Consider the following 15,863-nt stretch of genomic DNA (forward strand, 5'->3'; position numbering starts at 1 on the left):
CACACACACACACACACACACACACACACACACACACACACACACACTAATTCCACACTCCTATCTGGCTGCCCACTCCCTCAGCTCCATGTGGATCTGAGCAGCTGAGGCTCACTCAGCTGAGCTGCTGCCCCTGCTTTTTCCCTAGTGTGCAGCACTTTGCTTCCCTTTCTCTCGCCTGGATCCGCCCGTGGTTCTGGTTTTTCTTTGACAGTCACATTCCGTTTGGTATCTACCTTGGAAATTCTTGCATTACCTCTTTGCTGCTACCACCCTTTTGTAATCCAGTATCACCTCCTGCCTAGATTGCTACATTAATCTCTTCATTTATCTTGCTCCTCTTGTTACAGTGGAAGTCCTTGACCTAAAGACTAGGGTGATTCAATGTAATCACCTCCCTTTAAGAAGTATTTCCAGTGGGGCATGTAAATTGAGCTAGTTGGGAAATAAAGCTGTGTTTCCTGTCACCTCTCCTCCTGCCTCTTCTGTTCTGGGGCCTACTATCTTTTGTCTTGTCTGGAAGGCACAGGCCTGGTTTGCACTTAGTTCTCTTTGCCTGTCTTCAGATGACCATATCTCTCTTAAATTTCTGAGAAAATAGAATCTCAGTGAAGCTTGCCACAGGCACCTTGTGCCAGAGCCCCACTTAAAACCTCTCTTCACACACCCTGCACCGTCGTTTTCTTATCAAAAAGTACGTCTTGGCCTCCTCTTTTTGATAGAGAACTTTAAAAGTCTTACTAGAACATACTTACCCACCTTTTATTTACTCCCAGACCCATAATATGTGTCTGTTGAACCTCAAGAATGTTTCAAGGTCATTGTATTTTATGGTTACAGATTTTAGGAGCAGGGTAGGAAAAGCCTGAAAGCAAAGATCTGACAGGAGGTCTCTCTCTCTCTCTCTCTCGCTCTCTCTCTCGCTCTCTCTCTCGCTCTCTCTCTCTCTCCACACACACATACACACACTCCTCTTTATAAGATCTTTGACCCCAGACTTCCCTGTTTTGGCTACTGGCCTACAGTGCCTCCTGTCAGAAGGCCAGCTGTGTCTTTATAGCCGTGTTGTGGGTGCTGGGCCTGTTGCTTGAGGAGAGGGACAGATGACTGTAGCTCTCTCTTCGTCTCTAATGTGAGCCATTGTGTGGCCTTCTCACAGTGTCACCTCTCAGGAGGGATGGTGATTACAGCACATATTGGTTTATGTGTTATCCGCCCACCAGACAAAGCAAGCATCCTCTTCTATTTTTATTTTAAAAAAATATTTCCATATAAATTAGAATCTAAACTAGACAGTCCCTTTTGGCAGGGCGATTCCACTGCAGTCCTGGTTCCCCAGAACACATTCCATACCTCAATTGCCTCTTGGAGATTTCAAAGGCTTTTATGTACCTGGTAATTTGGAGGAATTGCTTTTATTTTGTGGCTTCTTAGGGACTTCTAATATCTCTCTTGTACATGTATTTGTAGATGTCAGTAGCTCCTAGCTCTGAAGGGTTAGAGTAACAAGATCGTTCTGTTTTCACTTGTGATATCTTGTTTTCTGCTTGTGCGATTTGTTCTTTCCTAGCTTTATGAGAGACATATAATCAGACTCTGAATTTGCCGTTTTTTATTAGTGTGCTTGCTGGTACACTGCTTCCTCAGCTTCCCTTCTTTTGAGGGAATTTTGTATCAGTCCTGCCCTGGCAGAGTTATCTTCCATTAGTGTTCTTATTTACATAGCCATTTCCCATGCATATGTATGGATCATCCTTGGGCCTTCATTGAGGTACTTCTGGAAAGGTATCCAGAAGTCTTGTCTTCCAGTTTTAGTTTTAGAGTTTCAATCAACTGTTATTTTCTCCTTCCCCATGTGATGTTTCAGAGAGTGTCAGCAAGGCCTGGAAATCCAGGTGTCCTCACATGGCATAGAGCTGCACGCGGCAAACATCATTGTTCTGTTTGATTAATTTAAAACATCTTTGTTCACAAGACTTCTGTAATCACACTGTTACTCTTTGTAAATACATTTTCTCTCTTGCTTGGTGAGTGTGAATCCATTGGTTCTTTTTATTCCTGAGGTCTGATTCTGATAACCATTGATTTTGTCTTTATTAAAAATCCTGTTGGAACCAGGATAGAGTGCAGTAGTAGAGGGCTTTCCTTGCATGTGCAAGGCTGTGGCTTGGGTACCCTGACTGGAAAAAAAACACAAAGAGCATCCTGCTTATCACTGTTATCTACCGTTTGTCGCCCGTCTTTTTAGGACTTCTCTGGTAAGTGTCTGGCAGCAAACATCTGTTCACAGATCAAAGGGACAGTTCCAGCAAAGGCCATCTTGGCAAACCAATGAGTACCTCCAGGAGTTGGGTAGGTTCTGTACAGGGGCAGGGATGATTCCAAGGTCATCACACCCCAGAGAAGCCCAGCCCAGCATGAGTGATGTTGGGTAGGGGGGAGGAAGGGGTAGTGTCTTCTCTCCAGGAATTGGCTATAGCTTCTTTAACCACCAGGGAGGGTGTGAACATTGTTAGATTCAGCTTTTTGTAACTTATGTAATGGCTTCTTAATTTGTGGCCCCTTGATTACTCCTGGCTTCTAGGACATTTATAAATTATCTGTAGTGTGTCTTTTTTTTTATTACCCAGCATTCCTTTAGACTGGGTAATTCCCAGTAATTCCCGCTAAGCAGCCTTGCTTTGACTCTTTTCTTGTTCCTGTAAACTCTCATGTTTAGGGCCATGGCTAAACATACACTGTAGTCCTGACACCTCAGGACATTGTTCTGAGTGTGGACAGTTATGCTCTTCCTGTTCCATGGACGTGGGTTCCCATGCCTGATCTGTGAACAGATGTGCTTTTCCTTCTTAGCAGAAAGCTGAAACAGCAATAATCCTTTTGTTTTAATTTCACAGACGAGGTAAACAACAATGTGATGATGAATGTGAAGCTCAGAATTCTTTGTAGCTGAAAGAATTATTTACATTCTCAGAAGAGGTTTTCTTGGTCATAACAGTGAACTGAAATGTCTTATCATGTGCTCAATACATCAAAGCTCAGTCAGTGTCTGAGAGGAGACACCTACTTCATTTCCTTTTTCCTTCTTACTGACTTTAGGATGAGTATGAATGTAGCATTAACATGACGAAGGTTCTTTACTTGAAAGCTGTTTAAGAAAAAAATAACTTATAAATACTCTTTAAGTTATAACAGATTATATAGAGGCAACTTACTTTGTCAGATACAAAAACAGATGGTAAAGGCAGGACCAGGTTAGCCAGCCACGGAGAAAGGAAATCACTAGTTTACGTATATCGTAGGAAATAGTTTCTGGTTTTGTCCTTCATCTACTTTTTTATGTAATATATGGGTCTTGGAGACCCTTAAGTACATGCATTTATGTTCTTCCAGCGTACTTAATCTAAGCATTATGTATGCCAGAAGAGTGGCTTTGAAGAGTTGAAGAAGAAACATGTAGGGTCTTTGCTGTCCTGGAAATTAAGCCTCATGTGAAAGACACTGAAGTAATGGTATCAGACTGTCTGGATACGATCCTTTCTTAAGCACCCCCCTCTGCCCAGCCCCTCATGTTTGCAGACCTCACCAGAGGCAGGCAGCTCTGGACTTCTTAGCCCTGTCATGGTGACTCACTGCCGGATTTCTGCCCTTTTATCCCCTCTGCCCACTGTGTTGTCAATTCTGTAATTCAAGTTTTAAAAAGGTTCTCGTAGCCCTGAAGTCCTGTCTGTCCCTGCTGCTGCCACCTTCCTCCAGACTGCCCCATTGTCTGCAGATGGCCTGTTTACCATGACCACGGATGGCCAAGTTGTAGATGGCCTTTCTGCCTCTTTTCGTGTTCTGTTTTTTCTAATTGTAATTTTCACACTCAGTTTCCCCCGCCTGCAAATACATTAAAGTCTAGATGTCAGTGGAACTTTCCTTGATCACTTCCTCCTTTCCATCTCTCTGAATTCTTATGCAAAACTACTTCTTTTCTAGTATCTCTCTGTCACTCTAAGTTTTGTCTTGAGTCCAGAATATATACATATTAGCTAGTGTGTATGTGTCAGTGTTTGGGAGCTGCTTAGGTGTACTGTGTGGTGCGTCTGTGTGCGGTGAGGTGAGCCCCATGGGCGCTGAGTTTCTTCTGTGTCGCTTGTTTCCAGTTTGGGTCACTACAGGTGCTCCTTTTGAGCCTGCCACATGAAAACAAATTTCTCTCAATAAAGCATATCAACCAACTACTTAGTAAACCAGTCAGCAGGTGTCTAGTGCTTCGTTAATACTTGTGACCCAAGGAGACAGCCAGTTTTGCATATGTCCCTGTATGTTACAGTAATGCCTATGCTAAATTGTTTTCATTCCTAATAGCATATTCTATTTTGTTTGCAGGATAAGAACAAGAAGCTCCGGCCCCTGTATGACATTCCCTATATGTTTGAGGCCCGGGAGTTTCTTCGGAAAAAGCTCATTGGGAAGAAGGTAAATGAGGAGCGCGTGTTTGCGAGTGTTTGGACTTAGTGTCATGCCTCAGGAGTGATGATTTTAGTCTAGCTCCTCCGGGTCTTTTCTAGGCCCTTTAGCAGTACGTGACACTCCCTACCAAGTCAAGTGGAATTACTCTGACATGAAGAGAGGCGTGTCTGTGTGTCAGGAAGTGGTATCCCTTGGGAGAGGTTTGAAATTGGGGGCCTGACCACAGTTTGATTGTCAGTGCTTTCACGGAGGGCTCTAGGCTCAATTCCAGTTTCAATAATTGCATATGTCCCATGCTGCATTCAGTTGGCTCTCCCCTTCTCTCCAGCCACCTTCATTAAAAGGGAACGTTGCTGCCTTTTTGTGTGCTTCTACTTCTGAGGAGAAGACTGTAGGAGACGGAAGTCGGGTTCTCCCTGGGTGCATATGGAAATACATAGTATATGGATGCTCCCTCGCTTCAAATTCCCGGTAACCTCTGCTCAGCTTCCGAGAAGTAGGAACTTTTAACTGGAAATGGTTGTGTGGCTTCTCTGGGTCCTGTGTGAAGATGCTTTCTGGGCAGTCTGTTGACTCTGCAGTCTCAGGGCTGGAGACCTAGAGTGCATTCCCAGTATTATTATTTCTGGCAATATTATATTTTCCAAGGTTGGAATAGTGAGCTTTTAAACATACTTTTATTTTCTCCTGACATCTTATTCCAAAGTCCAGTACCGTTTGTGTCCTGGCTGGATGTACAGAGAAAATAAATGGAATGCCTTCTTTAATGGCACCCTGAAGGGAAGCCTGTTCAGGAAGGGACTGTGAATCATGCTTTTGTTGGGGATTCCAGGAGATATTTCATATTATGGATTGATTTTTATATTCTACTATCTTGCAAATACTCTAGTATTCAGAACACCATAATTGTTTTGGTCTTGAACATTAAACCCATGTCATGTATCTTTGAACTGGCGAGGTTTTGACAGGTTTAACATGGCTCTGGGTCTCTACTGGTGTGCCATTCACCCACACCCACCCATAGGCAAGATACAGTGTGGTTAAAGATAGCCCACTCATGGAGTGGAGCGGAAGACCTTCTGAGCTCTTGCCTGCACCACCCAGGTTCTGGGATTACATGCATGTGCTTCCACGCCAGAAAGCCTCTAGTTTTTTAATTAATGTCAGAATAATGTATTATAAATATAGTCATTTGTCTGTGACACATGCCTGCTGCAGTCTTAGCATCTGAGAGGTTCAGGCACAGACTCGGAGAGTTCAAGGCCATCCTCAGCTACATAGCATGGTCAAGGTCAGCCTAGTCTGCGTGGGATTCTATCTTACAGAAATAAACTGTGTAAGTAGGTATATTATATATCAGAGTTAGTAGCATGGTAAGTCATAGTAAGGTATTTTGAAGGTGAATGTCAGTTAAAATTGCTTAATTTTCAGGTTTTGTTTTTGTTTTTTTAAAAGAAGCCAAACTGGATTCCCTAAAATGAGTATTAAATCTCCTCAGGTTCCTTCAGCAAATAGGCTCATTTGTCATTGTATAAAACTTGACAGTGCTATATTCATTCATGAAGTGTAGTGCAAATGATGGCTTTAAGTCTCTTTCAATTTCCAGATCTCCTGTTATCTGATGTAATGTCTAACATCTCTATCTTACCCTCTTGATATCACATCACTCATTCACTGTCTCATAAATGGTTGCATATAGACAACCAAGGAGCTTTATGTATTTCAGAGGAAGCCCACACTGTCTCCCAGCACTGTGACAGCACACACTTGATTTGTGTGGTAGGGTCTGTGCATATATTATGGCACCGACTAGTTTCCTACGTATTGCCCTGCTGTGGTTCTGTGTCCTCCCTGGGCACATAGGTCACAGTTTATTGCAGCTGCTCCTGAGCTGCCCTGGAGGGCTAGGCAGGTCTCTGCTCGCAAGGACTGTGTCCAGCCATTGCAAAGTCCTCTGTCACAGGGTAAAAGGACCGACCTCAGCTATGATGTCAAATCTTTAGCCATTTGGTGCCTTCTTAGTAGGAGAAGCCTCGTTTACTGGTTCCCGTGCAGCAGAGTTGAGTAGACTGTGCTGAAATCCAACTTTGTCCCCCACAGTGACAGTGTGTGAATGATGAGGCCTGTGTCCTCTGGACGCATCTCAGCTCTGCTGGGCTGCAGCTTTCCCAGTGCAGAGGACTCACCACCTGAAACTACTTGCCTGTCTTCTGGGCCCGTCAGGGACAGCAGTCAACAGCCATGAGCTCTGGCTCCTGGGCGCAGGCAGGGCAGTCGCTGCCTCAGGGGGGTGGCTAGCACATCATTGCACATTTCTGCCAATTCCCTGTGGACCGCTCCAGCTGTTCCGCATGGTTCATGGGGATTAGCTGTTGTGAGGAGCGTGTGCCTGTGTGCATGAAAGCTGATTAGGGTGGCCTGCCACAGGTTATGGAAGATGTGGAGGTAAAACCCGCTTCCCTGCCTCCTTTCCAGAGAGTCAGCACTAAGGGCATTTTTGAGAGATGTCTAGAATATGGAGAATTAAGATCGAAGGTAAATGCTGAGATGTTTCATTGGTTTTGCTGGCCCCTCTTTCAGTTGTGGATGCTCACACTGATTGAAGTCCATTTACATAACTATCTCTCTGGATGTGGGCCGTGCAGCTGCGGTGCTCTGAGGCTTGCTTGCCTCAGCTGTGGACCCGGGTAGTACTTGCCTCTCCTTTCTTAGAGCTGTGCTATGGAAATACAAGATGATTCAGTCTTGACAGATCTCAGGAAGGTGTGAGGTTTGGTTCCGTTCGGATTTTAGAGTAGCCTTGCCCTTTCAGATTGATTCTGACTTTCAGATCAAGAGAAATGAACATACAACTGTCATCATAGGCGACTATTTTTCTTTCTTTTTTTTTTTTTTTTTCTATTGACTTTGGTTGATGTTTTAACTGGTGAGCTGTTGGATCAGAATGTTAGCTTCCCCAGAAAACATATGCATTCTCTCCTAAAGGGGTGGGGTGTTTGAGGGAGTGGGAGGATGCGTGCACACCTCGTCCTGTGCTTCCCCTGTTTATCGCCTGCCGTCCTTCCGCTAAAATCTTAACCAATGAAAATTCATGGTGAATGGCGTTCCTGCCAATTTCATTGTGCAGTAGGAGCTGCGATAGTTTTAGCAGTTTGTTTGTTTGTTTGTTTGTTGTGTAAGGCTTTCCAGGATGACATCACCCCATGTCTCACATGGTGACTTCTTTATAACTGCCCACCACACATAGCAGAAACTGCTCCTTCCCTCCCTCCCTTTATCCCTCCCTGCTTGCCTGCCTGTTTGTCTGTTTGTTTGAGTAGTCTTCCTCAACCTTTGTTCTTAAAGAACAGTTTGTGTAAAAAAGGGAGCGTGCACATGTCAATCATTTTGTTTTCAGTAGGTAGAATAACTGGTTGGGGGTTTCCTTCAGCTTTTTCATAGAGTATATAATGCTAAGTTCCAGTATTTTCTCCCTTGTCACACAGCATTTACAAGTGACATATGAATCATTCCTATAACTCTTGTCCCTTAATTGCAGAATTCCTATCACCATGGGAACCATTGTGTTCAGAGTTGGAGCTTGCTTAAATAATCGAGGGTCAAAAATGGTGGAGGAGCTGGGACTGCAAGAAGGCTGAGTTCACAGATCCATCTGGACTGGAAGTAGATGCTCACTGTAGGCTTTCCAGACCGCAGACCTCGTTTCTTTTAATAAATCTATGGATGTGTCTCGTTTGTAAACTAATGGGTGCCTTTGTCTTATTTTTATGCCATTGAAATTTGTTCTGTGAATTAATTTAGCTCTTAGAATTAAGCTTCTTTTTTCTTGATTGATGTAGACACTTTAGAATTATAGGGTTATAAATCCTTCATTGAGGATTATTTCATTTCCAGATTGTTTAAAGTTGTTGCATTCTTTGATGAATCCATACTTTTGGGGTGCAAAGCTGGAGAAATCTCCATGTATTCCAAATCAAGCATCTCCAGAATTGATCTGTTGTCCTTTGTCAGGCATGTCACTGGTTCTTTCCTAGTTGTCTGGGAATTATTATCTTTTTTGTGCCAGTTAATCCTTTGCCACTGAGATAAAATTTCTAATATAAGTAACTTAAAGGGAAAACCAGTGTATTTTGACTCATTACTTTGAAGGTTCCATCCATGATCTCGTATAGAGATGGTTCAAACTATTTTGGGAGGATATGCACAGGTTAAATGTGAATACTATGCCAGTTTATAATATTCCTGTGGAAATAGTGGCAGGGAGACAAAATGGCATGTATGTAAAGTAGACCCACTTTTTTCCGTGTATTTGTAATCTGTCATTGATTGAATCTGTAAGTGTGGAGTCGTGGAGTGCTGCCGGTGTATCTAAATTTTCCTCTGCTTCTTACTGCGCTTACACTGCTCTTGTACCTCTTCTGCTCAGACTCCTCCTGCAGGCACCTCCCCCCCCCTTCATAATTCTCTTTATATTATGTGTGTTTACTTGCATATATGTATGTGAAACATGTATATTCCTGGTACCCACATAGGCCAGAGGAGGACATGGGATTGACACCCCTGCCACTGGAGTTACAGCCATTTGTGAGTGTCCCCCTGGGTGCTGGGAACCGAACCTTCCTGGTGGTCTGCCCATTGTTCCAGCACAGTGTGGTTCTTGCCAGCTTCCTCTGAGGGAGGCTTTCTCCTCCTGGCTGCCTAGCAGCCTTCTGTTCTGAACTGCATCCTGTTCGCTCTCACCATAGGATTTCCTTTCAGATCATATTGCCTTCTTATCTTCTTTATTTCCCCCTTTCTGTTTACTTTCTGAATATCCTGTGAAGATTCAAATTGTCCCCCTTTCCTGTAACTTACCGTGTACATATTTCATAGTTTTCAATAATACAGTTGGGAAACTGCATAGATTTATATTTCACATGCCCATTAGGGCTTAACCTGTCTGTGTCCGATAGAGTTCAGGTGCACAGTAGGTGCTCACTGAATTTTTACTAAGTCGGTTAACTTTAAAGGCACTGAGTTCAAGTTGTGAAGATGAGTCTACATGAAAAATTAGAAGATAAAAGCATATAGGGGGAGGTTGAAGTTAGACTCACTTGATTAACTTGAATCAGCCAAATTTGCTTGGCCAAGATGGCTTCCTTCTTTCAATAGCCACAGATACATCTAGAAATGGCTGATGCAATATACAGTGATGTCTGTGCACTGGGATACTGTGCTTCTGTGAGCGAGGCTGTTCATAGCTTTCTCCTTACTGGATGAATATTTAAAATAGCTAAGCAGGTTTTATGAACTTTGTCTTTGCTGACCACTTTTCTATGACTCTTAATTCTGCCTTTTAAAAGCATTTCATGTATGGCTTAGTCTTTGTTTGTTTGTTTTGGTATTTTTGTTTTGAGGTAAAGTCTCACTATGCAGCCCTGGCTGGCCTGGAACTAGCTATATGGATAGGTTGTTCTTGAACCTACTTTTATCCACCTCCAAAGCACTGGACTTCAAGGTTTTTACCACCCGTTTTGTTCATGTTTATTTATCTGGTTACAGCCACTGTTTATTGAGTTTTCTTCTCATAGTAGGCACTGAATTCTTAAGATTGTGTTTTCATGTTTGATTTTTACCAACACCCTGAAAAGTATATATAATAGTCTCAGTTTTACAGGTAAAAAAACCTGATAATCATAGACATTAAATACTTTACCCATTTACTTTCTCTTACTGTTTTGTTGACTTAAAGACCCATCTAGAGGAGCCTGCTTCCCTGTGCACACACTGACTCAGATGTCCCTGAGGTCATAGTACTTTGGGGACAGTGTCAGTGTCCCTGTACACTAGGTCTTTACAGAGCCCTGTCCTGCTCTACAGCTGTGGGGAGGCAGTAATGGCAGTGGGCATCTGCCCTCTGAGGGCTTGCTGCCCTGTGGACATTGTCTCATCAGTCCTTGAGATGGCCCCGCAGGAAGGTGCTTTGTTCTTCCTAGAGAACAGTCTCCATTACACAGGCAAGGAGCTCAAGGGCATGGAGGCTGGGGCTGTGGGGAAGCTTTCTTTCTCTTTCTCCCTAATCTTTTGGTTTAGCTGCAGCTGTGAAAGTCTGACAGTAAGGAGGGGACAGGTTCGTTCACCCCCATCCCACACACACCTACCCCACCTCAGCCCAGAGTCAGGGAGCTCTAGATAATTGTTCCTGAACATGAACAGATCCCTGAAGAAGGTACCAGAGGTCACATCCTTTTTTGTTTGTTTGTTTGTTTTTGGTTTGTTTGTTTGTTTCATTTAGCCGGGGTAAGTGCCTCAAGGGCAGACAGCCTTCCAGAGGAGAGGATCTCCTTTTTCTTCACAATTCATTTAAGGGTGGCCAGCTCTGGAGAGTGTTACCCAACCAGCAGTGCTGAGTATGAAGCAGGCAGCCTGTAGGGTGGGAATTCTTGGCATAACTACCTCTGATGTGTTTTAGTTTGGGTTTGAAACATTTCTCTTGTCATCTCCACATTTTTCACTTTATATTAATTTGATTCATTCACACTATAGAAAAGCCCTTTACATTAATGATCAAAACAAGCTCTAAGGTTGTGAATGCCTTGTGATTTAAATTGACAGGTTTATACAATGTGGCTTGTCCTTGCCTTCCAAAGCCAGCTGTTAGCATCAACGTGGCTGTAAATTTTTGAACAAGTGACTGGAGATACTTAGGAAATTAAAAGATGCTTTGGATGACACATCTTTTTTAGCAGGAGACTTCCTGTTGCACATGATGGGGTTAGGCCAATAGTTAGGGGTTATGCCTTAGACTCCAAGGTCTGTGCAAAATGATCCTCTTTAGGTCCCAGCAATGATCCTGTTTGTCCCTGAAGCCATTAACTGGTTTGTTTGCTTACAGAGGGTTAGCACGAATGACCATGGAGTTTCCTGTTCCTGGGAGCTCAGCAAGGCAGCTTTCTTCCCGCTGCCACCGAAATACGCTCTGTGATCAAGAGTTCTTGTTTTCTTCTTTGTCTGCAGATTGTGCAAAGTGCCTCTGTGCTTCGGGATCATCAGAGTGTTGAGCTAAGTGCACAGCTCTTTGGGGTAGCCTGTTATTTGTGTGAAATATATTGTAATATCCTCTTCAAGAGCATCTAAGTTAAATTACGAAACTAGAATTTTCGACTACATTCCTGGAAATTCCTGTGTGCTCACCTGTGGGAAATGACTTATTATTATCTGTGAGAATCCTTGGGATTCTCCCATCCCTCACTGACACTTGGTGTCACTCTGCTTGTTATTAAAGATGTTCTTTCTTGCATTCCCAGGCGGTTCACATTTTCTGGTAGACGTTCTCATCATCTTTGTATCATGGTTTGCAGCAGTCCTGTCTCGAGCTGTCCTCTTCAGGTCTGTACTGTTAGGTTTCTGGAATGTCGTCCTTGGAGCTGGAACTTTCCACACTTATTTTCTGCAAACTGAGATTTTATTTTAGGGGGAGATTTGTGCTGAATCAGCTCAGCTGTGCTTGGGGGTAGGGAGAGCACAGACTCCCCCTACCCCCACTTTAAAAATAACCGTTATGTGCCAAAAAATCCTGTAAAATGTGCTGAATTGCAGATCTTCCGACTTCCTATACCTCTGGATCTACAGAGAATAGCTTCTTTGGAGTGCAAGTTCAGTGATGGAGGGCAGAAAGAACATCTTGTGCTGGGGAAGGATGTACGACAGGACCCAGGCTAGATGTGTATTCGGGAGAAGAAGCCCAACTGGTCTTTTCTCTGTGGTTTTCTTTCCAGTTTCATTTGCCTATAAAGGTCTATGCAGGGATATGTTTACTAATTAGAAAAAAAAAAGAAAAAAAAAAAAAAGCTCATTGTCAATAAGAACCCATCCAGAGACCATGAGCTTTACCTTTTAGAACACTGAGTTTCTGAAGCCTCTTTTCCTTTGAGGTGGCGCTGCAGCATTAATAATCTGTGAGTGTATGAGAGGATAGACTGTAAGAGCATCTGGTGGTTTTAAGGGGAAATCTGTTGATTACTTAGCTGTGTCATAGAAGCAATACTTTAGAGGTACCTTTATATAAACACAATTAGACATTTGTACGTTTACAATGACAAGCTCTCCAGTTAAAAGTATTTAAAAGCTCAACAGTGCTTTTTGCTCTTTGTGGAACAGATTAATAGCTTAGAATGACCTCATCTACTTTTACTCCTGTGATACCTTTTCTCTGGTTCGTATTCAGGTATGCCTAAAATGCAGTGGTTTTGTCCTGTGCCTGTAGTGAGCTTGGATAAGTCTCTCTGATGTGTTAGTGCCCTGCTCTTCCTTGCCCCCTCCTCAGTTTGTGTGTCTGTGTAACTTGGAGGATAGAGGTCAAGTATTGTTACTTAGTTGCTTCTTCCTTATTTTAGAAACACAGACTTTCTGAACCTGGAACTTGCCCATCGGGTTAAATTGGCTGGCGGGCAAGTCCCATAGACCTTTGTCTCCACCTGTCTAGATCTGCAATTACAGAGGCACGCTAATGAGCCCAGCTCTTTATGCTGGTGCTGAGGCTCTGAAATCAGAAGCACTTTACCGACAGAGCCTACGTTATGATGATTTTCATAGTGTGTGCATAGTGGAGTTGCTCAGTACCCTCTTCCCGCAGAATTCCCATCTGACAATAGTGTCTTTGCAGATATAATTGAGTAAATTTAAATGACTTAAATGGGTTTCTGCATGGGAAGGGAGGTCATAGGAAGGAGGTAGAGTCTTCAGTGGCTTGCTGTGAGAGGAGAGGGCAGCGATTACGTAGCAGCTCTGGAAACTTGGGGCCCCAAGGAAGGATACTTTGGGGGACTTTTGGGGGAGGTTACTGACTGCTTATGCCTCGACTTCAGCTTGAAGCCTCCAGAATGCCAAGGGAGTGTGGTTCTTTCCTTCCGTCTGGCTGTTTATGGAGCCCTGTTAGAGCAGTCCTGGGAACTAAGACAGAGGGAACACATTCCTTTCCTGTATCATCTCCTTGTGGGCTGTTGTCTGGTTTCTTGAGTTTTACTTCAGGAGTGAGGTTGGTTATCACCACAATTCACGGAGTAGAGTCTGCTCCTCTGCTGGCATGGTTCATTCCCTTACGTTGTGTTTGTACTTTGTCATTACTTCTAGATAGTGAGGCTGGCCTTCCTCCGGGCTAGGGGATAGCTGTAGGGCAGTTGTCAGGCGTTTCCAATTTTGTCAGTAGGCTTATTCCTAGGCTGTGGGTGTCTCCCTTAAAGAATGAGTGCTGGTGCCCACTACAGAAGGCTACGTTGCCCTGTGGCCATCTCAGGCACAGGACCTTTCTCCTTGATCATCAGCATTTTGAATATGACACACTATGGGAGAAATCATTATTGGTATAACTTTATCAGTATTTTATAAACTTATTGTGAGCCTTATATGAACTCCAGCTTTTTTTTTGGGGGGGGGGAGCACAGGAATCTCAGAGTTTTGTCTTTGATCTGCTTCTTTGTCTGGTTTTTTCCTGGAACTTTGCTTTCTCACGTCTTCTGACATAATAGACGGGCTGGAAATGAGTCAGGGTGGGCAGATGAGCAGGTAGTACTCTGAAAATAATAGCTGCTGTGATCATTCTCTTAGTTTGTAGGCCTTGACATCTTTGGTCATATAAACTCAGTTGACCAGTTAAAAAGCAGCATAATGAAATCAGTTTTGACTGCTGTACAGCTAGTACCTTTTAGTCCAAACCTTATATCAGGCCTTGGGAGCAGAGCCTGATGAGCACCTCCTTGTGAGCTAATATTTCAACAGTTCCTGCTTTCCTTCTTGGAGGTAAAATCAAAATAAAGACAGCATCTCTTAGAAGTCGCCTGTAATCTAACTGGGATGAGATGACATCAACATGTGGGAAATGGGGACCAATGTGAATAACTGGAAAGATAACAGAAAAGTGTCTCTCAGCAGGACTTGATAGTTATTAATGTGAATTGTGCAGATGACAGTTATCTGTCAGAGGTCAGAGAGGTCTGACCTGCCAGATGGCCTTGTGTGCCTTTGCCCTGGGTGGCCACGCATACTGCTGACTCATGACTGCTTTCACTCTTTCCTTTTTGGTCTGCCTGCAAGTTTTCAGCTGCTGGCTGCTGGTTACCTGAGTTCCAATCCAGTAGCCAGAGGCACCTATTATGTCTAAAATATAGCTCATGGATTCCATATGATGTTTGTTTGGTTTTTTGTTTGTTTGTTTGGTTGGTTGGTTTTCTGTCTGTAAATGGCCCTAACTTGGCTATCAGCCTTTCTTAATGCTGCTACCATCCAATAGTAACGATATTCCCCAAACCAGCAGTTTCCTGGTTGTTCACCCAGTTTCTCAGTGACTGGAAGACTCTCCTGACTCAGCTTCCGTTAGCTCCTTCCCCGGGTTTCCCAGTGAGCAGCTCTTCAGCTCTTTCTAGTCTCAGTTTAATTAGTACAGCTCTCATTTTCCTGCCACTGCTCCTGTGTGCCATCTTTCACCCCCCCTGTCACAATCGCTTCTCTGTGCACAGTCCTAATGTGCCACACACCCTGGTGATACCTGATTGCCTGCCGAAAAGAATCTGTCACATAAAAGCCCGAATAGGAGCTGTATGTAAATCACCATAATTTTAATTGAGCCTGTTTCCATTTCCAGTCTCCCTTCCTTCTCTGTGTGACACATCTCAGAGGCCTGACCTTCTGTGGGAGCACAGCCCTTTCCCAGTTTCTTGCCTGTTCAGAACCTTTCCCTGTCCTCCGTGTTCATTTTGAGGTCGTGGTTTCCAGGTCTGACCACCTTCCCTACCACCACAGACAAACACTGGTCTGATGTCAAGAGTCAGGTAGGGTTCTCCTGAGTCCCAAGGGAGGAGATGGGGCCTGGCCTGGGAAGGTCTTGGGAAGATCAGGAGCATCTTGACAAGGATGTGGCACTTTTTATTTGTTCTTCATAAAAATAAAACGATTTGCTCAGCTAGTAGGTGATAAGTTAATTTTTGGGGCTTGAATTTCCCATTATTATTTTCTTGCTCTAAGTGATGGAAGTCGAATAGACCCTGAGCATGCCCTGCTGAGTCATGCTGGGGCTCAGGGTGCTCCTCTCCTTTTGTCACAGGCCACACATTGGAAGTGAATGAATTAGAATTGACCACTTTTAAACTGGGTCAAGGCCCTTTTTGTCTGGCAGGTTGTTTCTCACCCCGGCCCCTTCTTGCCTTTCTGATGCTTATTGGAGTCCTGAGAAGGAGTGTCTACTTAGAAACCCACACCACTCCTTCAGGCCAGAATCCACCCCCTCTAAGTCTGCCACTCTTCTTTAGTAAAAACACAACAGAAAGGGGGAGGGGGAATGAGAGGAGGAATGCCCCAGCGCTGAGACAGACAGCATTATCTCTCCAGGCACTCGCCTCCTTTCGGATCAGAGCCCTGGTCACTTCCAGGTC

At 43.8% G+C, this 15,863-nt stretch overlaps 1 protein-coding gene across 1 annotated transcript in view; it reads left to right on the forward strand.

The window, feature by feature from the left end:
• Snd1 (staphylococcal nuclease and tudor domain containing 1) overlaps positions 1–15,863 on the forward strand; it is a 397,879-nt gene that overhangs the window by 139,602 nt on the left and 242,414 nt on the right. Inside the window, exon 11 of the mRNA XM_055608222.1 lies at positions 4,375–4,464. Within this exon, the coding sequence (XP_055464197.1) occupies positions 4,375–4,464 (90 nt within the window). The remainder of the gene's footprint in view (positions 1–4,374; positions 4,465–15,863) is intronic.

Source organism: Psammomys obesus, unplaced genomic scaffold, assembly GCF_907164565.1.
Source record: "Psammomys obesus unplaced genomic scaffold, mPsaObe1.curated_primary_1811, whole genome shotgun sequence".
NCBI lineage: Eukaryota > Metazoa > Chordata > Mammalia > Rodentia > Muridae > Psammomys > Psammomys obesus.